General features: G+C 58.3%; 7 protein-coding genes across 7 annotated transcripts; 3 read left to right on the forward strand and 4 right to left on the reverse strand.

The window, feature by feature from the left end:
- Positions 1-2,213: 2,213 nt before the first annotated feature.
- CcaverHIS019_0600010 (uncharacterized protein) lies at positions 2,214-3,759 on the forward strand (the record flags this gene model as incomplete). Its single annotated transcript, XM_060602410.1, has 5 exons — positions 2,214-2,422; positions 2,473-2,926; positions 2,959-3,320; positions 3,385-3,464; positions 3,503-3,759. 5 exons carry the CDS (start codon positions 2,214-2,216, stop codon positions 3,757-3,759), a joined length of 1,362 nt encoding a protein of 453 aa, XP_060458807.1.
- A 211-nt stretch (positions 3,760-3,970) lies between these two features.
- On the reverse strand, positions 3,971-7,077 carry CcaverHIS019_0600020 (uncharacterized protein; the record flags this gene model as incomplete). Its single annotated transcript, XM_060602412.1, has 6 exons — positions 3,971-4,001; positions 4,051-4,438; positions 5,276-6,188; positions 6,219-6,596; positions 6,681-6,749; positions 7,066-7,077. The coding sequence occupies 6 exons, from the start codon at positions 7,075-7,077 to the stop codon at positions 3,971-3,973; spliced, it is 1,791 nt and encodes a 596-aa protein (XP_060458808.1).
- A 227-nt stretch (positions 7,078-7,304) lies between these two features.
- On the forward strand, positions 7,305-8,412 carry CcaverHIS019_0600030 (uncharacterized protein; the record flags this gene model as incomplete). The annotated part of the gene is made up of 3 exons (XM_060602413.1): positions 7,305-7,552; positions 7,595-7,694; positions 7,735-8,412. 3 exons carry the CDS (start codon positions 7,305-7,307, stop codon positions 8,410-8,412), a joined length of 1,026 nt encoding a protein of 341 aa, XP_060458809.1.
- An 807-nt stretch (positions 8,413-9,219) lies between these two features.
- Positions 9,220-9,816, reverse strand: CcaverHIS019_0600040 (uncharacterized protein; the record flags this gene model as incomplete). The annotated part of the gene is made up of 1 exon (XM_060602414.1): positions 9,220-9,816. One exon carries the CDS (start codon positions 9,814-9,816, stop codon positions 9,220-9,222), a length of 597 nt encoding a protein of 198 aa, XP_060458810.1.
- Positions 9,817-14,164: 4,348 nt separating this feature from the next.
- CcaverHIS019_0600050 (uncharacterized protein) lies at positions 14,165-14,878 on the forward strand (the record flags this gene model as incomplete). Its single annotated transcript, XM_060602415.1, has 1 exon — positions 14,165-14,878. The coding sequence occupies one exon, from the start codon at positions 14,165-14,167 to the stop codon at positions 14,876-14,878; it is 714 nt and encodes a 237-aa protein (XP_060458811.1).
- Positions 14,879-16,799: 1,921 nt separating this feature from the next.
- Positions 16,800-19,276, reverse strand: CcaverHIS019_0600060 (uncharacterized protein; the record flags this gene model as incomplete). The annotated part of the gene is made up of 3 exons (XM_060602416.1): positions 16,800-17,946; positions 18,007-18,145; positions 18,244-19,276. The coding sequence occupies 3 exons, from the start codon at positions 19,274-19,276 to the stop codon at positions 16,800-16,802; spliced, it is 2,319 nt and encodes a 772-aa protein (XP_060458812.1).
- A 699-nt stretch (positions 19,277-19,975) lies between these two features.
- On the reverse strand, positions 19,976-21,982 carry CcaverHIS019_0600070 (uncharacterized protein; the record flags this gene model as incomplete). The annotated part of the gene is made up of 9 exons (XM_060602417.1): positions 19,976-20,532; positions 20,564-20,730; positions 20,765-21,024; positions 21,063-21,200; positions 21,232-21,286; positions 21,319-21,373; positions 21,408-21,612; positions 21,645-21,740; positions 21,779-21,982. 9 exons carry the CDS (start codon positions 21,980-21,982, stop codon positions 19,976-19,978), a joined length of 1,737 nt encoding a protein of 578 aa, XP_060458813.1.
- Between the last annotated feature and the right edge of the window lie 172 nt (positions 21,983-22,154).

Consider the following 22,154-nt stretch of genomic DNA (forward strand, 5'->3'; position numbering starts at 1 on the left):
TAACCCCCTAACCCCTAACCCCTAACCCCTAACCCCTAACCCCCTAACCCCCTAACCCCTAACCCCTAACCCCCTAACCCCTAACCCCTAACCCCCTAACCCCTAACCCCTAACCCCCTAACCCCTAACCCCCTAACCCCCTAACCCCCTAACCCCTAACCCCCTAACCACCCCTAACCCCCTAACCCCCTAACCCCTAACCCCCTAACCCCCTAACCCCCCCACGACCAAGTCTCAAGCTCGACCAGCAGTACTACGGCCCGTTCCAGATCAAAGCCGCTACCGCGTCACCCTTGGTGTGGGAACTCGACTTGCCTCCACACCTCTCGCAGCTTCACCCTCGGTTCCACGTCGTCAAACTGAAGCCGTTCCACGACGCCAACCCGCTACAGTGGCAAGAACCACCGCGTCCATCGTCAAGGCAAGCTATGCGGAGAGGAGTCGGAAGACGCAGAATACGTTGTCGAATGTATCACTGACTCACGCGTCTGGCAAGACAGCTCAGCAAACAGGCAGAGCGACTACCAGTACCTTACTGCCTGGCTCGGTTACCCTCGCTCCGCCGACCTCTGGTTACCGTACGAAGAAGTATGAGACGTGCAAGCGTTCAAGGAGTTCGCCACTGCCAACATCGACAATCCGGATCACGTCTTCCCACGCAACTGTCGACAGTACCTCGGCTTACCGGCTCTCGAAGCCGACAACCTCCACGACCGCCGCGCGACCGTGTGACTCGTGATGTTCCTGATCCCGACCGACCACATCCCTCACTCGCGCCTGCGCGCACGCAGCCAACAACCACCTCCAACGTGAGTACAATACTTACAGGATACGCCTCCGCCTACAAGTCACGCGGCATCGACTGGCGTCGAGCCTGGTTGGGGAGGGACATTATGTCATGGACCGTCGGCGTATCACCCTTTCTCTTATGACGTACGACACATACATAGATATACCCCCGTAGTAACACGTGGCCTAAGTCACGTGCCGTAGAGACTGACCACCATCGGACGGTGGAGTATATAGTCTATCGTACATAGTAACTTGTACTCTAGTCATGTCATTCTACGGTCTGGTTCCCAATATGGTTGCCACCTAGATGGCAGTGTCCTTGTGGGACAGCTCACTCCTACTTCACTCCGCAGCCCCAGCGCAGGACTCGCTTGACTAGCGATACGGATACCAACTCGCACTACGTCTGTTGGAACGGCATCGGTGTTTAGGGCGTTATGCCCTCGGCACGGTCGATGTGTGACAAGCACTGTAGGGGTAAGAACTTCTGTGCAAGATTATGAAGCTCTAGATAAAGAATTGCATGCATGAGAGAGATATCTCTACTGAAGATGGGTCACTTGTCAGAGGCAAACTGACGGAAAGTGGAGGTTTGTGGCAGCAGTACTCTTTTGAAGGACCTTACTGTATCTTGGGGGTCCATGCTCGTGCTTGAGACCGTTCACTTGAGGTTGGGCTGGGAGGTGGTTGGCAGATAGTCTGCCTGTCAGCCCAGTATGTCAGCCAAGTGTTAATCACCTTCTTCTTCCTCCTCGTCCATGTAAAGGTCCATCAGAGAACGGGGACGCTGCGACATGACAAGGGTGAGGATGGGATGAGGATGGGATGAGGATGAGGATTGACTTTTCCAGCTTATATAGATGCGTGCGCACGCCGATCATCCTGCGGTGTTCCCATGCTACTAGTGTGGCACTTGATGTCTGCACCTTCCTTTACCATGAACGCTTACAGCGAGTACTACCGCTACCCACCACCGCCGGAGACCCTCTGGCCCCCACCAACAGCTGCTGTCATGGGAAAACCGCCTGGCCCAAGTCCTGCATCAGCGAGACGAGGCACTTGCGAGCCTCCACTCGCACGCTACGTTGCTCGCTGCTCTCCGGTCGCTGCCCGCTGCTCGCCCGCTCGTTCCTCAGACAGCCATGGCTTATGAGATCTGTGGATCCTCGATCTCGTCGATCGGGCGCGTTCCGATCCCGAGTTGGGCGTCATGACGTCATTGTTTACCATGCCAAGTGGCACATTTGCTCCCGTTTTGTATTCTGTCGGGTTGCATTCCTAATCAGAGCGTTGAGATTGATTAACAAAGCGATTCTAATGACCCCCGTTGTCATGACGACGATCCCTTTCCACCTCGCCTCGAGATCCCAACTGAATCTCGCGTTCAACATCTCTCTCTCTCGCTCTCATCATCCATGACCATGGCAGCACCACCACCAGCCGCACCACCAGCACCACCACCCAGCGCACCTCCAGCACCACCACCCAAGGACACGGCCGAGACAGGCGAGACCAAGACCGCCGTGGAAACAACCACCACGCTCCCCGCGGCAGCCGACCGCGCGGCATCCGACCCCGGCAAGCCTGGGAGCGCGCCTACCACAAAGCCTACACGCGCCTCCCGCCCGCGGTCTCGAGCCGCCTCCCGACGGCGTCCGAAGCGAGCGCGGCAGTCGACAGCCTCTCGGCGCGCTGGTCAAAGTCGGCCGACAAGGCCGGCGTGACGCTGAAGTCGCGCCGCGCCAACCTGCGCGCCGAGCTGCTGTCGCACGGCTACTCTGTCGCCAACGCTACGCACGTGCCGCTGTACATCTCGCTCAACCAGGTCGGGCCGCTCATGTACGAGGCTGTCTCGCCAAACGGCGTGTTTGAGCGGCGCGCGCCGGCACTGTTCTTTTTTCTCGAGGTGCGCGCGTCTGGCGACGCGTACACGCCGTGGTCGGTCGCGTGGCCCATCCTGGCCGTCACGGGTCCTGTCGTTGCGATCACTTCCATCGCGGCTATCCCTATCGCCGCCGCGGTGACTGGCAGCGCGACGCTCGCCGGGATCAGCGCGTCGGTCTACTCCGGCCTCGCGACCGCGTCGGCGTCCGTCGCCGCCGCGGGTACATCGGTCGCCGCGGCGGGGACAAAGGTGGGCAGCTGTCAAGCTCGCACTGATAGCAGGTCGCAAGCACCGCGGCGCGTCTCTCCCTCTTGCCTGGCGGCAAAAAGCTCCACGGAAAGCTCGTCGACGCGGCCAAGGCGCACGTCGGGAGTTTGCAAGAGTCGGGAACACAGCGTGTGCTGCAGTACGTCACCGCGGCCGTCGCGGCCGTCACGGGCGCAAAGGCCGACGAGCACGCGCCCGGGGCTGTACCAAAGCTCGCAGAGATCGATGTCACTGGCTACCCGCTCGACAAGGTGCTGGCGTGCAAGACCGGCAAGCGCAAGCTCGACGCCGAGCTCGACGCCGCGTTCAAAAAGCTCGACTTCAGGTCGCGCGATTTCCAGCCAAAGACCAACCCCGTGCTGCGCGTCGTCGGCGGGTACGTCTGCGCGTTTCGACGCTGAGCTCGCTGAGCCAGCTGAGCTCGCCGAGCTGACACACAGGCCCGAGCTGGAAGAGCGCGGCGACAAGTACCTGCTCGTGTTCTACCCCCTGCGTCTCGAGCACATTGTAGACCTGCATGGTGAGTACCCCCGCCACCGCCGCACGCACTGACAGCAGCCGAACCGCTCCCGCAAGAGGACACGCCGCCGACGGCTGAAGAGGCGCGGTTGGCTAAAGACGCCAAACTGGTCGACTCGTGGGAGGAGGCGTCGATACACAGCGAGGACGCGCCGGCGCACCTCGGGCACGACGAGGACCCGAAGAAGCGCTCGTGGCTCAACGCGTGGCGGAGAAAGTCTACGCCGCAGCCAGAGCCGGCGCAGGCTCAGGCGCAGGCGCAGCCGGCGCAGCAGCAGACGACGGCCCCGAAGTGATCCGCGGTCGCGCGCCCACTTGCACTCTGCCACCCCGCACTCACCGCACCCAGCGCTCGACTATACACGTGACTGAGCCTATCCGCACCGAGCTTGCAGTCGCAGCCACAGCTGCAGCAGCAGCCGAGCGACCCGACACCGAGAATAAGCGTGTCCATGCAGACGGATCCCAACGGAGCACTGTGCGGCGCACGTCTGTCCACAAGCCCTGCTACGCCACAGAGCGCGCCTCGCGGGCGACACTGACAGCCGCTGCTCACCCGACTGACCGTCGACTGACCGTGCACTCACACGTCGTGGCGCGAGACACGCACGGCGCCTCGGATACGCCGCCGCGCGGACTGGCTGGCGCTGTTGCGCGCGCACATGACGCACAGCCCCCACCAGTGTCTCGACGAGCAGCGTCGCGCAATTATGACGAGGAGCATGCGCGGCAAGGGCAGTGGGGCAGGTAGCGCAGCGGCGGGGCGAGCGATGCGGTTTCTGTAGCGTGGATGCGCAGCGGGCTTAGCGCGCGGCGTCGGGCGACGCCGCGCGGCGCCAATGAGCAGCGGCATGCAGACGTTGGCGCGAGCGACGTACGGCGCAATGCCGCAACTTGGTCCGCTCCCGCGCCTCGCGCCCGCGTCTCGGCCGCCGTCAGCACGGCGACGGTGGGACCGCCCGACGACGCGGCCGACTAGCCCGTCACCGTCCCCGACCGACTGTCGCCGCCGTGCCGATGCCGGTAAGGATCTGTGTGCATCTGGGATTCGCGACGTGGGACGCCAAACAACGTCGACGACGGGGTGGCACAACGTCGCCGCGTCGCAGTGGCGTGCGATGACAATCGCGGCGCGGCGCGGCCCAGGAACGACCCGCACGCATCAGTGAACGGCGAGGCGGATGCGCCGCGAGCGTCGCGTCGCGAGCCGAGCCGAGTCAATCGAGCGCCGCGCGCGCACGCACGGGTCTGAAAGGCTGCGTGGGGCCGGCGACGGAAGCGACGGAAGGCTTCGAGGCTTCGCGGCTCTGAGGCTCTGCGGCTTGTCCGTGGGTTGGTGGTGAGAGATCGTTGCTCGTTGCCAGTTGCCGCTGCCCGTTTCTCGCTGCCTGTTGCTCGCTCGCTGCTCGCTGCTCGTCGCGATGAGAAGCGTCCCGGGGTCGGTCTCAGAGTCCAGATCTGCAAGTTGTCCCGAGAGCCAGTCGAACGGAGAGTGAATCCTTCAGGCTAGGCTATGGTGACACAGGGTGATTGTAATAATACACAACGTCCATCTCCCTCAAGCCAAGCCCCAGCCGTCTGTCCGCCGAGGCCGCCGACGACGACTACATGAGCCCATGGCGTTTGTCGGTTCACGACCAAGTGGCTGCCGGGTCGCCGTGCGCGCCACTCGCCGCCGCTGCTCATCGCCTGCAGCCTCGTCTGACATGCACCATCATCACCACCCACTTACAACCCTGCAGGTGCTGCTGCCATGCATCCCATCCCGACCATGCCAGCCTGCCACTGCCGCAACGCATGGCCCTCACGCACCTCGCGTGGAACATCGCCAGCCAACGAGCACCTCGTCTGGGTCGATAATGATCTCACCAATGACATAGTCAAGGTCGAGCTCAGGCATCCCCCTCAGCACACCGAGCGCACAGACCTTGATGAAACTGATAAAGCCCAGGGGCTGGGTGTCTATTGGCAGAGGTGGAGGGGCTGGGCCAGGGGCAGCGGCAAACCCGCCAAAGGCCTGTAAGTGCTTGCGGATGCGCCCCGAGGAGTGAACAGGGTGGTGGACAGGTGACAGCAGCAGTGCAGGGCCTGGGGCATTCGGGACATTGATGTTGAGGGCGCCAGGTGTGGCTCTGGTTGGACGGCAGTTCAGCATGGCGGCGTCCTTTGGCCACAACCCATCGGCCGAGTCTGGGTGGAGCAGCAATTGGCCGTTTTCAAGGTTGCCCCCCGGGAAGCCATATTTGATGATGACTCTGCCCCCGCAGTTGCCGCTCAGGCAGACTGGGACCCACGCGAGCGAGTTGGTGATGACACCGAACCGTGTGCGTGCCACCCACGCGTACGCTGCAAATTCAAGGAGAAAGTAGAGCGCCGACGCGAGACGCGGGTCAGTGACGACCACTCCGTTGCGCGCGAAATAAACGCCAAGGCCAGTGTGGTCGAGATGGACCTCAAAGGTCCATTTGTCGCGCCACGCAGCCTGCAGCAAGATGATGGCCTCGTCCGGTAGACGAGCGTAGCGCTTGGCCTCGGTCACGCAGCCGAGGTACCGCACGACGCCGTCTAGGCCGGCCTGCGCGATGCCAAAGTCGGCGAACGCGGTGCAAAAGTGGCCGAAACTGATCCGGAACTGGCTCAGAACGGCGACGCCAAACGTCGTGAAACCCTTCCACAGCGGTGTGAGCGTCTGGATGTACGACACAAGGCCGTGCTCCGTCTTGCTCTACGCCTGGAGCTCGCCAGCCCTCGGGACGTCGTCGTGCGTGTACAGGAGAAAGTTGCTGAGCGTGAGCCGCGTGTCTGGGCGTATCTCGGTCGAGGCATCGTTGTCGACGACCACTCGGACATTCCTGTCAATATCCGGTGCCTGCAGCACGATCGTCTTGTCGCGGTGGTGCTGGACAAACTGTACAACGATTTTGTTGGGAGCCTCAGACTGCACATCCGCCGTGTCCGACGTGGTCACATACGGATTCGGGAGCCGCAACACATGGCCGAGCAGCAGCGGGGTATCGTTGTCGTCGAGCACACGCTTTGTCTGCTTGTACGCCCCGCTCCAGTTGGCCTCCATGGCGACGCTGGCGATGCGGGCGACGCGGGCGGCGGCTCGCGAGAGCGGCGCGGCTAGCAGCTAAAGCGAGCGTGGTCAGCATCGGCGGGCGAGGGCGGCTAGGACGGCGGCCGTCTCCGCGGCGGCGTGCCTAAGCCCACTCACGCCGAGGTACACAGCTTCCCAAGTCAAAAAGAGGACCGGCGGCCGGTGATCCAGCAGCAGAATCAGCAGCTCGCGTGGGGCCGGGGGTCTCTACGCATAGAGAGGCTTGGGGAGGTGAGCGGGCGGAGGGGCGAGGTCGGTAGGGGCGGGGGTGGGGGCGGAGGCAGGGGCTGGGTCGGGGGCGGGGTCGGGAGGGATATGGCGATGTGGGTTGGGGAGAGGGAAGGCTGCTCCGGTGGTTTGTGGTTGCTCGTCGCCTGTCGCTCGCTGCTCGCTGTTGTTGGTTGTTGTTGTTGTTGTCGTCGTCGTCGTCGTCATCGTTGTTGTTGTTGTTGCAGTTGTTGTTGTTGTTGTTGTTGTTGTTGTTGCCAGTCCTCCAGCGTACCCAAGGACTCATATTACGTAAAATGCCACGCTGCAGTAGACAGCCCTTGCGCCACGTGGACAGAGTCACGTGATGATCGAGTCCACCAGATTACATAATCCTGTTTCCGCCACCCGATTCCCCTCACAACTCATTCACACTCATCGTCATCATCATCCCGAGCACGGTCACCGTCACCCCCCGTGCGCATCTCCACGTCCCTCTGCAGCGCAACTCTCTCTCCCCCTGCCCGGGCCGCAATGTCCACCGCTGCTGTCGCCAACGACGACGACGACGACTGCTACGAGCCCTTGTCGTTCCCGCGCACCGACTGGCCAGCCACCTACTATTACCCCCGCATGGCCGAACTGAGTCGGGAGCGGCGGACTCGCTACGCCGCGCGACAGGCGAGCGGCAGGTTCGCCGCTGTGCTCGCCGGCGATCAGCCACTCGACAGTGTCGACATGAACGACTTTGACATGGCGATCGTCGACGTCGTGCTCGAGCTGTACGTGCTGCTGCTCGCTCCTGCCGCGCGCTGACACCCCAGCAACGACCAGTTCCGCGACGACTGGATGTGCGAGTCGACCAAGACTGTCGCCAAGTGGCACGCGTGTCTGCGCGAGCTGACCGCCGAGGCTATCGAAAAGGCAAGTGTGACCGAGCGCACTCTCAGCGCTGACACGACAGGCACAGGAGCGGCTCGCACAGCTGTCCGACGTGCCGGCGGCATTCGACGCGTGGTGCGCGCCCGAGCACGCCGCTCAGCTCACAGACCTCGTGATCGCGTTTTTCGACCAGATGTGGAGGGGGGGTCTCGACTCGAAAGAGTTTTACCCCGCAGATCACCGCGCACCGTGGAGCAACGACCTCGAGCTGCTCGTCGCGCGGTACTACCCCAAGGCGTCGGTGGAGCATCCGATCAAGTGGAGCGGCACAGAGTATGAGCCCACGGCTGGCACGGTCGAGATTGTCGAGTTGGAGTGGGACGGCACGCAAGTCACAACGCGCAGGACCGGCGCTCCCATTCCGGTGGAAGACGTCGACGCGTACGCCGCGCGCGTCAAAGCCGTGCAAGCCGCACAAGCCGCGGATGCCGCGGATGCCGCGGAACCTGCCTCGTGCGACGGCTCGCTACCTAGTCAGAGCGCGTCTGAATCCGACAGCACAAACTCGCTGCCGCAGTCGGTCACGTCGGGCTCGCCGAGCAGCGACACGGCGGCGGCGGGCGTCAACGGCACCGTGCCGCGACGGCCAGAGATCGTGCGCATGGCGGACCTCGACCAGCCGCTCCACAACTCTGACAAGCGTCTCGCAGCTCTGCACCTCGCGCCGGCCGGGCCGCCTGCCGACCGTACCCCTTTGTAATCGTTAGCAAATGTGTCTGTAGTTGTATGTGACGTCTGTTTCACAGTCGCGCCGCCGCGCGCGTTGCTTGTTCCAGCGCGGTCGTCGTCGGCGGTCCTCCTCCTGCTGCATTGCAGCTGTCCCCGCTTTGGTGCCCCGGGGACGCGGCGCGCGCGGCGCAGACCGTGATCTCAGCGAGCTGCTGCATGAGTTGGAGCCGGTGGAGGAGCCGGTGGAAACCCCCATTCAGCAAGTGAGGCGTCATCCTTGGTGATGTCGGCCTGGAGAACTGCTGGAGCTGGGTTATTGGCATAGCCACTAGCCTGGGAGCTGGTTGGTACCAAGTGTCAAGTGCTGGAGCTCTTCTGCTCAGCATAGTTGATACCACGGGCACAGTTGCCTGGCCTCTTGCCTTTGTTCTTTGGCATGATGGGCAAGGGGAAGGATGGTTGATGAGAAGTGGTAAATGGAGTGGTGGCAAGGTTGTCCCCTCTGGCTCAGCTGTCATCATGCAGTTGAAAGACCTTCTCTAACTGTTACACCCATTATTACTTTCAAAGTAAGCTCACCCTGGGTGATAGCGGCCTGTTAGGCCAGATTATTCTGAGAATAATCTCACCCTGGGTGGATGCTGTAGGGGGGGTGGCAGATTATTGGGAAAAAAATCTCACCCTGGGAGACGTCTGTCAGATTATTCTGAAGATAATCTCACCCTTGGAGACGTCTGTCACTAAGACTCTGTGGTCTGTCAAGACACAAGGGTTGGCAACGTCTTTGTGCAGCATCACAGGGCATACACTGCATCTCTGAAACTATGGACATGGTCTACTAGTTATGGGGGGCAGAACTCCAGCTGAAGGGGTAGTTGTATACACCTGGGATCTTGGGCTTGATGGGGGAATCACGGGGGTTGCCTTGGAGGAACTCCTTGTTGAACCATGCCTGGTAGGCAGCCTTGAAGGTCTGGGAAGCGCCAGGAGGCAGAGTTGGCTGGGAGAGGATGAGGTGAGGAGTGTGTCCCACCAAATTCTTGAAGTATGAGAAGAAGTCCTTGGCCTCAGGAGAGGTTGGACGGCTTCCATCACCAGTCACCCACAGGCCAAACTCCCAGAGCAGAGTTGCCTTGGTGAGCCACCAGTGGGTGAGGTAGCCAGGGTTGAGGTTGCAGGTCTTGGTGGCACAGGTGTGGCACTTGATCCTGGTGATGTCTTGGTCCTCTGGGATGGTGACAAGGCACAGGGAGACCTTCTGGTTGGAGGAAACCTTGATCCAGTTCTGCCGGCACCTGTTGCAGGCAAGCAAGCCAAGGAGGGCTACCTTGTTGTTGGGGACTGTCAGGCTGATGGTCTTGCCATTGGTAGCATGCTGTACCACAGTGCCAGGTTGGACTTGGCCAGTGGTGTAGGTGAAGATGGTGCCAGTCATGTTGTTGGACCCAAGTTGACAGATAAGAGGCCAGTTGCTGTTGGCTGCCTCTTGAGGGCTCTTGTCCACATGGGAAGGAAGGGGTTGAGGACCATCCTTGTGGAGGAGAAGGAAATCCTGCTCAAAGGGGGAGAGGGTTCCCTCATAAGCCAGGAAGAGTGCTGCACCTGCCAGGTTGCAGGCAAGCTGCTTGAGACACTGGCTGTCCATGGTCTGGGTAGGCCAATGGATAGGTGCACCAAGGGTGTTGGCAGTGTGAAACCACTGGGAAGAGGTGGGACCAGCAGTGAAAGTGCAGTTCTGACACTTGCTGTTCTTGATATGGCAGCCACTGCCAAGTCCAGTAGGAGAGATGTTGCAGTCCAATCCCTTTTGAAGACATCCAAAGCAGGCAGCAGAGGGATGTGCCAGCTCACACCCAGGGAGGGCAGAGTTGGCTGGAGGCATGACTGGGGTGCCAGGTGGGCTAGGGTCCCTGGGTTGTCAGCAGAGCTCATGATTATTTTCAGAATAATCTGAGAAGTTTGGCACTCACAGAAGGGGTCAGAGGGACCTTGTGAGTATGAGATCACCGCTTTAGAGTCCAAGGGACTTGGGCTGGTGTAAGCACACATGTCAGTACTGGTCAGTGGCCAGGAGGCACATCAGTAGTGGACACCCACTCACAAGTGAAGCACTGGAGTGCAAGATGAGTGGGGAGCAAGGGTCTGGTGACCAAGCTCTGGTGATTGTAGTTGAAAGAGGATGTTGGTGTGATGGATGGAGGACAGTGGAGGTAAAAGTAAGGAGATGGTGGGATGGGCAACATCAACATTGAGATGATGTATGCTCCCACCTTCTGCCAAAGGCTCATTCTACTTCACCTCCACCCACCTCCACTTTGCCACCCAAAACGGAATCTTCAGGTAAAGTGGAAGACTCTGGTGTCACCATGGATGGATCCATGGATGGACACACAGATGGATCATCCATGCATCCAACCAAACCAGTTACCAACCATGTCACCACGCAACAGGGTTTGCATGCATGTGACTGGTGCTACCAAGCAATGATGACACACTGCATAGGATGGAATCCTACATGCAAGCACATTGCAGTGGCAGATATTCCAGGTGGAATACTGCTGCTAATCCATGTTTATTTTGAAAATAAACACCTGCAATCTGACCCTGGAAGGTCCAGAGGCAGGCAGAGGATGCATCTCTTATGATTGACATGGCACATGACATAGGCATGCTGTTGTAGCCCAACTCAGGAGAGTCTGCTGGTGATGGGGTTGAGGACAACTCCAGTCAGAGTGAGCTTATTTTGAACATAAGCACTTGTGAGCCAAGCAGAGTTGGCAGTGCCACACAAAGCATCCATATTTTGAACTTGAACTGTCGAACGGATGGAAGTCCCTAGCCAGGCCAGACTAAGGTTCCCTTGCAGATGCGCAGATGAGAGGCCATGGGGGCAGGCAATGGTAGCCAAGATAAGCAGCGGCTTACCGATCCTACCTGCAAGGTAGAGGCCCCACAAGGGTTATCGTATCGCTCCCTCATCGGAGGTAGAGCATGCTCCCTCATCGGAGGTAGAGCATGCTCCCTCATCGGAGGTAGAGCATGCTCCCTCATCGGAGGTCGAGCTAGTGGGAGGAGGATTCTGGAGGAGGATATAATATAGTTCTTGGAGATTATTATTGAAAAGGAACTTAGACTTGTACATACCACCATTCATCCAACTGACCATTCTCCTACACTGACAACCCAAGCTCCTCATCACCTGAAATACTCTCTTCTTCTCTTTCATATTCAGGCACAGCACTGCATGACCCCCTTTACATTACACACACTTGCAGTCGACAAGCACAACAGTTGAGCTCCCACTTTCCAACACTGCAGCACTGGCAGCTGTACCAAACACTCACTACCAGTCTCTCACTGTCCTCAACCACGAGTAACCGAGGAACAATGAATGAAAGGGATTCCGCCCCACAACGGCATCGGCATTTAGGGTAATATGCCCTTGGTACAGTCGACGTGTGGCACCCACCCTTGTACCATACGTATAGCAGACAGACATGTCATGCACCCCCTAACCTTCGTAATCACGGCAAACCCAGTCACACACACTTGTGCAAAGCAGATTGACATGATGTTTCACAACCTGCGTGAGCTTGTAGAGCATACAGTCATCACTGTTGCATACATTCCTACAACATCAGTGGTTGCAGAGGGCATGACCAAGCCTCTTGCACCAGTGTCCATGGTGCGCTTTCAGGCTATGCTTTGCCTGTCAAGTCCTCCATGCATCAGTGAAGATGCATGTGCAACCATACATGCAAGTACAAGTCTGTGTGTGGACGTCTCGATTTCCCTGCCAAAGGGTGCCACATGGCCAGATGCCATATACCCTGGTGGACGTGTCCCAAAATGTTTGAGTACACACCCCCACAACAGCACTACCCACCCACACTCGCACACATGCAAGATGATCGACAACTGCACCATGGACGCACTGCTCATCGAAGCTGAAGGCAAATACATTGACCCTGGCTGTGAATTGTGCATCATCCAAGAGCACCACTGCCACCTCCTCCCTTCTACCCACCCCAAGGCCAAGACTCTCAAAAAGTGCCATGCCTGCACCAAGAGACGCCAGCCCTGCACTGTGACTGCGACTTCGATTGCAACTTCGACTTTGACACCCTACATCTTCAGCAGCCAGACTGCTATGACCCCATACATCTTCACCAGTCAGGCTGTCTCACCCACCTCATCCACCTCACTCACCTCTACCCATGACTCCTTCCCCACCTGGGATGGCATCTCCCAGAAACCCAACTCAAACACATCGAACAAATCCTTCTCCACCTGGGATGGCATCCCCCAGAAACCCAACTCGAATGCACCAAACACATTGAATGACTCAACCATGCCCCTCATTCCCTCTCTCCAGAAGCTACAGAGACAGCTGGATGACCAGAATGTTGCCTCTGCTCAGGAGACCCTCCTTCACATTATGGATCTTGTAGGTCTCAAGTAGTGGGAGTGTTGTAGTACCCGAGCCCCTACGACCTGGGCCCATAAATTGCGCACACGTTCAAGCCTATTTGATGCATCGTACATTCACTCTACAACAAGACAGATGTGTGATGCACCCCCTAACCCCCTAGTACCATGTTCCGATTCGAAGTGCAGCACGTTTGGGATAGCAACGACATTGTATACGTCCTGACCCTCGCCTTCAACTACTGGGCTTCACTTGCCCCAGTCGAGGTGGGCGATTGCACCAACAGTCCCAACATGCTTTATGATACAAAGTGGATGGCTTCGATGAGAATCTCACTCCAAATGGAGTACAATGGTGAGCCATACTCTGCATAAGTCGCCCACCTCTGAGAGAGAACTAGGACCAGCACCAAGGTGTTCGTTGACTGCAAGTGCACTGTCCAAGGCAACTGCTTCATCAAAGCACTCAAGACCATATCACCTGTCAACCACAAGTTTCTTTGTCACAGAGGTTGTCTCTATAGAGTCATGACTGGCAAGAAGTGTGTGATGGCCAACAAAACCTTCCTGATCTGGCAGAAACAAGGCTGCAATCCTGTTTTGCTCAACGTCAAGTGGCTTGGCAGGGTTGGAGGGTTGGAGGCACTGGTCCCCTACATGCCCACCTCTCTCCCTGCAACAACTGAGTCAACCCTCTCCCGTCATCGGTCAACGGCCCCTGGCGCGGTTATCCATCGTCTATTAGCCTCCCTCCCATGATGTAGATGATAGTGCAGTGACAGATGTAACAATGCGTTTTGTCGTTTCCCTTTCATGGCATTATCAGGATTAGACATTGTTGGGTTTGGCCCCCTGGGATTGGTGGAGCTAGAACCAGGGTAACTTAGTAGTTGGGGTAGTTGCATAGAACGACATTGTATATCAGCCTTAAGTAGGCTGAATGAATGACGTTTATTTATTGTTGTATGTGATTATCAAGAGGCATAGGCGCACGTCATACACGTGAGAACTGAATCCCCAATAAACTACCAAGACTACTTCCCACGTTCCCAACATCCTTCCTCATCATCCACATCCTTCTTCATCTCATCCACATCCTTCCTCATCTCCTCCACAGGATTGGACTTGCGTTAACGTGAGCACAGGTGTGTTGCCATTCTGACATTCCAGAGCCCACATCACCACCTTCCTCCACCCTTCTCACATCACCACCTTCCTCCACTCTTCCTCCCCATATCACACCTCATCACTAAGACGACTCCGGGCACATTCCGAACTCTCCTGCGGATTGGGCTGGCCGCACGCTCTCCCGCATGTCGAACGGCCCCACTGGTGGCAGAAGCTTCCCATACACAATGAGCAAGCTCCACGAGACGTTCTCTTGCAGGAAGGGCAAGACACGGTGCCTCCTGGAGAGTGCAGCACTCGAGGAGCTGTCATCGGACAAGTTCGAGGAGACGTACAATGCACTCCTTGAGCAGGCTGCCGACTATGTTACATGTGACTTTGGAACGCTCGCGTCGGTCAACTCGCATGCAGACCGGTTTGACCTATTCTACACCTGCCTGTGTCTACCAAATGACTCCGAACTCCCTCAGAACCCATGGGACATCACGAAATCTGTCCAACTGGCCAAGGTACTGGGCAAGTACCTCATCTGGCTGCTCGAACAAGCCCAGCCCATCAATGACTCTGGCATGATCCTTGCCAGTACAGTGCACATGTGGGGGCAGCACATCATGTTCTTGGGTGCATACAACATCCTCAGCCCCAACTCTCGCCAGACAGGCTGTGATTCAGCTGTTGCTCATGGCCACCTACCAGACAAGAGTGGCTCACTGTGGAACTTGATTATCAAGAGCTGGGTTCCCTTGATGATCCAGGAGTTCAATCTTCCAAAGAAGGGCAGCATCCAGCAGTTCTGGGGCCCTGATGAGCTGACGCTCCTCATCCGCACTATCGACCTGGATATCGTTGGCCAAGTGATCCCCACTCTGTGCCTTCTCAACATGAAGGCCATCCTAACCTTCCGGGCAAGGAAGGTGGATGTCATGGATGAACTGACATAGGGTACGAAGCCCACGGGCTTGTCGTTGACGCCGAGCTCTTTGAGGGCCTGGCGGTGAAGCTTGTTGCTGCTGCCGGCATCATCAAGAACCTGTACAGATTAGCTCAAGCTCCAGCCAATGGGAGAACCCACAGCAAGAGGCTCATCAAGGGATTCTGCCGAGGTTGAGGCCTTGGGCTGTCCCCAGGGCACCATTGCATAGTGGTGTCCACAATGGGGAATTTTGATGAGGAAGAGTAGATGAGATTTGTGAGATGTGATGGGTCAGACCTATTAATAGTGGAAGGAACGCTGGCAACAGGCACATCAAGGGGAACAAATCGAATCTCCATGGTGACGTAACCCCTCATGCTCGCCACCCCACTTTCCGAACAAGCATGAATATCGCTTGGCTATGTCTGACTAATCTTTCTATTAGTAGGTGCTATACATGATGTGAATGAGTTGCCAGCTCGTTTAGGCCAATTGTTATGCTGGTGAGACTACAAGTCCTTTTTGTGTGGCACATGAGGGATGTCATGGACCGTCGGTGTAACACTTCCCTTCCCATCATGACACATATAGATATACCCCCATAAGTTTCATCATGTGGCACAAGTCATGTGTTGTAGAACCTGACCACCGGTGGTTAGTGGAGTACATAACCTAACCGACATAGTGGGGTTAGGTTTCATATATGGCACCTCCGATGCAGGGTGTGGCTGGTATTGTCAGGCTGTGACGCGAAGAGGATGACAGCATGTGGATGCACACGCAATCCTGGATATATGGAACCCCTAAGGGGATGACCTAATAGGGAGGCGCTGTACAGGGGTGGAACCAATAAGGATCGCCATACAATGGAATAGCTGGAGGCTAGGGATATTGACAGGTATATCTCAATGCCCTGAAAGAGCCATCATGAAATCCTGGAGCAACAACATGACTTCTCCTCTCATGCCACCAGCCTTCAAGCTAATCATAAGTTTCTTGAGGAACGGGATTCCCCCAATGTAGGTCCCAGGCATATGTTTGGTCAAAAACTGTACTGCTGCCGTACATTGGGTGGCCTGAGGCTTGGTCGTTCCACCACCTTGACAATATGCAAGTAGATTGCAGAGAGCTTGGTAAGAATCGGCGTCATCCACATCCATCTGAAGGGCCTGAGTCAACGGGCACTCGGCAAGCTTGGTCTCGGGCTTGCCGATATTGCGCTCCAGGGCACTGTTTGCGTCCTTGAGCTGTATAGCCTCTTCTTCGATTGTTGAAAGGCAGAAACACTTGGCTTGGAAGTTTCGAGATTCTGCCTGTGCCTTCTTGAGCTGGATTGCCATGTTGCGGAGCTCGATATCGAGGGCCATGTTCACGGTGCGGTTCTTCTCAGCTTTGACGATTACCGTCTCGGTGCGTGCGAGGCATTGAGATACTAAACCCAAGAGTGTTATGTCGAACTAGAACCGGACTACCGTAGTAGTTAGAGCAAGTGCAAAGAACGATACTGTATATCGTCCTTAAGTAGGCTGTGAAAATGACGTGTATTTATTTCTGTGTGTGATTCTCGACAGGCGTAACCCCGAACATCAACGGGCCCCACCACCGACTACTTAGGGCTCCACCGACTACTTAGGGCTCCACGTAGCTAACTAGTCTTAGTAGTTGATTGAATATCTTGTGAACGAAACGAGCTAGTCGCACCCGAACAGGCCGCTCTCACGGCGCGGCGGTCTGACACTAACCCTCTGCAGGAGGATCGGGCGCATCGACCAAACGCAGCTGTTGGTTATTCACAGTGCGCCTCGTGCTGCGCCTAAGTTATGCATGCTGTGCGACTGCCCCATCGACCTGCCGACTACCATTGCGCCCTTTTGCCCGTGTCCCCTGTCGTGTGGGCCGCCTTGGTCCCGTTGGAGGAAACCGGACGGCCGAGCCGTCGGGTTCCTACCTCATTCGGCCATGTCCGATGTCTCGCCCTCACCTGAAGGCAGGCGCGCGCACACCCTCGGCGCGTCTCGTACCTGGTCGACGGTAGTGATGCAAGGGAAGGACAAACGGGCGACGTCGTTGGACCCGACAAGCCATGGGTGCGCGGCCCAGGTGGCGGCAGCATCGCGCAGCCTGATTGCTGCTGGTGACTCGCCTGGTGGGCAGATTGGGAAGTCGCCCATCGATGACCATCGGCCCAGCACCACAGCCTCCAGCGAGCCCAGCCAAGCACTGCCGATGGCAGACCCAGGGTGCGATGCATCCTCGATTAGCCATGCAGCCAGTGCACAGACGAGGACAACCAGGTAGTGTCCTCGGTGTGCTGCATAGTCACGCCTGATATTGAGGGAACACAACCTGGTGGGTGAGGAGGTGCAGGCTCGGCAGTTGCGGCGGGTGTGCGACTGAGCCCCAAGCATGGCCAGAGGGATGAGACAGGGTATGTCGTCCTCTTGGCAGCAACCACAGGCAAACACCCCACCCAGCAAGGCATACTTCTCAGGCACAATGGACAGAACACCATTCTGCAGCACCCGAGAACCAGGGAGTGCCACCACATCGTCAGAAGACTGGATGACGTGGTTATGGCCATTGATGGTCCGAGGCTGGGGAGATGGGACATCGGGACCAACGATGCGACGAAAGTGCACCCAGGGGACCACTGAGGTGGTGGTTGGCTGGGGAAGCTCTGGGACTGCAGAAGCCATCGGGTAGGAGACTGGAGTGTCGTCGTCGTCGTCGTCGACACCGTCATCGATGGTGTCGACGATGGTGTCGACGATGGTGTCGATGTGAGAGCCGTGTGGCCGCGCGCTTTCCGCAGCCAACGGAGCGTCGCCAAGGGCCAGGGCAATGATGGGTGCAGACATCCTGCTTCCAGCTGCGAGATCAATGGCTAAGGCGCGGAGGGTGTCACGCAGACCCACAAGCTCTCCTTGGGTGCACAGTGGCACATGCTGCAGAACCACCAGGGTACGGAACCAGGCCAATCGCGAAGCCGAGGCTGGGCGGACCTGTCCCGAGCAGTGTGAGCAGTTCGAGTGCGGGGACCAGCACGCTGGACCCGGCTCCTGTGAGCCGTAGCAGACGACCGGCCGAGGCGACAAGCTGTTGAGGTCCCGGCACAGGCAACTGCCACAGGCCCAGGCAGGCAACAGGGGTGCGTACCCAGGAGGAGCCGCACTGCTGCGCTTCGATGCGCGGTCTGCGGCGACGGGCCATGACTTGCCAAGGACAGGAGGAGGAGCCAGGACAGGACCGGGCGTGGCGACAGGGGGCGAGAGGGCTAGGGGCGCAAGAACTGGGGCTGCGGTCAGCGGCGGCCAGAGGTGGCGCCCATCCAAAACCCGACGGCTGAGCCGTCGGGTTTCGTACCGGCCATAGACGCATCGACTTGGTGCTCACCTTCCGAGACAAGACCAAGAGGAGCCGCAGGACCCCGACCGGCTTCTTCGACTTGTGGCGCGTCAGCACGGGACCGCAGTGTGGGTGCGTGTCGATAAGGGACCATGTCCGGGATGGCTAGGCTGTCGGCTGGCGCGACTGAGACCGGTCTGACGCCCACGACGATCGCTGCGGGCCGGGCCAGAGGTTGGGGGCCGGTCCTGGAAGTAGTGGGGCGGTCGGGCGGCCGGGCGATTGGGCGGTTTGCAGCCTCACGCAGGCAGTCGGCTGACAGGGCCAGCAGCGAGTGGGTGGGAGACGCTGCGGCAGCGAGGGCTGCCTCCTTCAAGGACGACCAGAACGACACATGAAACCCGCGATGGCCAAGATTGGCGAGGTCGACATCAGCCATCCCACACAGGTAAAGGGCCTCCATCACTCGATCAACGGCGGCTGGCGAGTTTCCAGAGATGGGTGCTGGGAGACCCAGATCCAGCTCATCGGGCAGGCCGGCATACCACTGCGAGACCCACGACCAGAACAGCACAGGACCGGCTGCCCAGAAGTCCTCTGTGGCCATACGGGCAGGCAGGGGAGGAACACGAACGGAACGGGCAAAGGCAGATGCCCGACGAGGCTGATCGAGGAAGTACGCTTCGCGGGCGTCTCGATCCGCAGCAGACTGCTCCTCGCGGTCCCGAGGGACTTGGGGCGACATCTGGTTGGACGCCACCGACACCACCGACTTGGCTGCCCGCTGGGAAACGGTCAAGTGACAAAGCAAGGCGTCAAAAGACAGACCATGGCCCCCTAAGGTAGGAATAAACGCAGCGGCCTGCTTCCACCTGCGCTTGGACCTGCCTCTGGAGTCGAGCCATGGCGTGAGCGAGACGGGACGGAGGACGAATTCATCGTGGGCCGAGGGCGCCCCACCGGGTTCGGCGGCAGCAGCAGCGGCAAAGGAGGCAGGAACGGCAGCGGCGGCGGCGGCGGAAGAGGAGGCGGCTGAGCGCGCGGCGGTGGCGGAGGCACTGCGAAGACGCTTGGGAGGCATGATTTGAGACGGTGTGTGGAGGGGTGTGAAGCAGGGAGTGGGAGGAAGCGAGAAGGAAGGAGGGACGCGGGGGAGGGCGCGGGGGAGAAGACGACGATGTCATGTTGGACGAGAAAATGCTGACCATCGAGGGCGACGGCATCTTTGTATGGGCTGATAGCGATGGGTTGGGCAAGACCAATCGATTCTGCGATTACAGGAAGGCTCGACGGTTGTTGAGAATCACATACATCAATAAATACACACCACTTTCGACACTCGGCCGATTACAGGCTAGCCGGCGCGACTTGGAGCGGTTTGGGCGGTTTGGGGGAGCTCGGCAAGGAATGGGAGGATGATCAGATTGGGGCTGGGCGTGGATTTGGTGTGTAAAAGGGTAGAGGAAGTAGACGAGGTGTCGTAGCGGTAAAGCATTATCTCTTCGCGATGACTTCTACCTGCAGCGGGCACCTGACATTGAAGTAGATTGGGCCCACATTACAGCGTCCCACATTCCACGGCAGACTACTGCCGGAGTCCCTGGCCACCAGAGGAATGTCAAAGCGGATGAGATACATCCATTGCCTCGCCCGCCAGCCGCCAGGCGGCCGCATCACTGCATGTCTCGCATAACCCCCAGCACTGTTACACCCCCTATCGTATCTCTTCAGGTCTAGCTGCTACGCAGCAGTTACACCCCCTATCTCTTCAGTCTGGCTGCTACGCAGCATCATGGCGGTGCTTTGCGTGCAGTTCCTCAACTGGGGCGTCGACGCGATAGTTCATGACGCTTGATACGTCGCCGACAAACAAAGTAGTGATGCAGGCGAGTACTCCGAACGACGCCGCGATGATGTAGACGACGCGCATGCTATCCGCCGTGGCCTGACGTATAGCAGCCACTCCGGCGTTGATGACGTCGGGGGTGACTCCCGGAACGTCGGAAAGTGAACCCATGTCACCGGTAAGGCCCCCAATGAACGGACCGAGGTACTCACGTGGCAGGCCCGCCGCCAAGGCCGCCGCGCTGACGTACGTTGGCAACTTGGTCGTCATCCCACTTCCAAAGGCGGCAGCGTAAATTGCAGTGAATGACGACGCCGCTACCGCGCGACTCGAAGTCACGACCGCAGTGGCTGTCGCGATGAGGTGGTGCGGGATGGACAACTGTACGCCGGCAATGATGAGTACCAGTGGGGAGCCAAAGCCGAGACCCGCGAGGGCATTGAACACAACCGCACGCGTAGAGTGGTTTGGCTGGATCGTCGTCATGCCGACTGAGGTCAGCAAGGTCCGGTCCGAACATACCAATGCCAGCAGTCATTATAGCGAATCCTGTGAGGAGAGGCGAGCGGATCGTGCGACGCTTCGTGCTCCACAAGCCGTAGACAACTGTTCCCAAACCGCTAGCCATCCAGAAAGCCGTCGTCCGCAGTGCTGTCAAGACCGGGTCCGTCTCGAACAAACTGCTCGTACTGCTGTCAGCAAAGAAGAAGTATGACAACTCACAGGACCGGGTAGAAGATGACGAAAGAAAACAACAGGATGCCTTCCATAAAGATAAGGGCGATGCAGATCGGGAACGTGCGAGTGATGAACAGATCGTGGTGCAGGATGCCAGTTTTGGTGCCACGCCACTCGTAGATGCCAAAGACGATCAGTACGACGATACCGATAACGAGTGTTGAGAGCACGCGGGCATTCGTCCACGCCCACGGGTTGCCGCCAAGGGTTAGTCCGGCCAGGAGGAGTGTCAAGCCCGAAGTCAACTGCAGGTCAGCACTACTTGCACCATACCGATGCTCACAAGAAGCATTCCGGGAAGGTCTAGCTTTCCAATCTTTGCAAAGAGCGAGAGATGGTCGTACTTGGTGTGGCGCTTGGGCGGGCGGTATCCCAGGACCAGGCCAAGGGCTGTCGCTCCCCAGATCCCCATTTGCACCCACTACAGTCAGCTTGGTCGTAGCCGTTCGTACATAAAAGTTTCGCCAGCCGCTCTCAATCGACATGCGTGTAAAAGCACCGGCGATACTGCGGTCAGGAGTGCAGCACGAACAACTCACAGAGGCCCAGCTACTGCTCCGAGCGCGGCCGCGACATTCATGATAGCCAGCGCGGCTGAGGTCAGCCCCATCCTCGGTGCAAGTCTCACCAGGACGCCAGCGGCGAGGAAGGATCTCGGATGGAATGGCGTAGGCGAGCGGCACGGCCGCGAATCCGAAGCCAATGAGCACCTGAGCTGCCACAACTCGATAGATATCCTTGGAACCGGGGGCAATAGCCGCACCGACGAAAGCGATGGCACACGAGCCGACGAGGATCATCTTACGGGCCTGGAACGTGTCACTCGCGAAGGACTGAGTCAGCGCGTCCACAGGTCGGATCTCACAATGACCGGGCCACCAACAGCCTGCATAAGCGAGAGCACGTTCGGGACCCAGACCTGGTCCGCGGTCCCGTCTGTCGCTTTGCCGATATACTCCAGCTGGTGTTAGGGAGGACAGCGCATATGCCGTTACTCACAATGGAAGGGGGGCCAGTTAACGCCACAAGCTGGACAAAGTTCAGCAGGAAGAGCGCAAGCAGCGCAAAGTAGGTGCGTGCGTGCAATACGGGCTCTTCGTCCTCGTTGTCGTAGGCGAGATCATGGACCGACTCATCTTTCGTTGTGTTGACGACTTCGACAAGGCCCTTCTGTTCCTTCTCAAGAGGGAGAGTGGAAGTCATGTTAGAGTTGGTGGTCAAGGTGAACCAGAGAGTCGCTGGTTATAACTGCTCGCTTTACAACGCCACATTAGCGATGATATGCGCCACAGTCCAGGGAACGTTGACTGTCCACCGGTCCGGGGGACCATGTCGAGGAATGGAGTCCCCAGATCCAAAACCGTCCCACACGTCC

The sequence above is a fragment of the Cutaneotrichosporon cavernicola genome (assembly GCF_030864355.1).
Source record: "Cutaneotrichosporon cavernicola HIS019 DNA, chromosome: 6".
NCBI classification, from domain to species: Eukaryota; Fungi; Basidiomycota; class Tremellomycetes; order Trichosporonales; family Trichosporonaceae; genus Cutaneotrichosporon; species Cutaneotrichosporon cavernicola.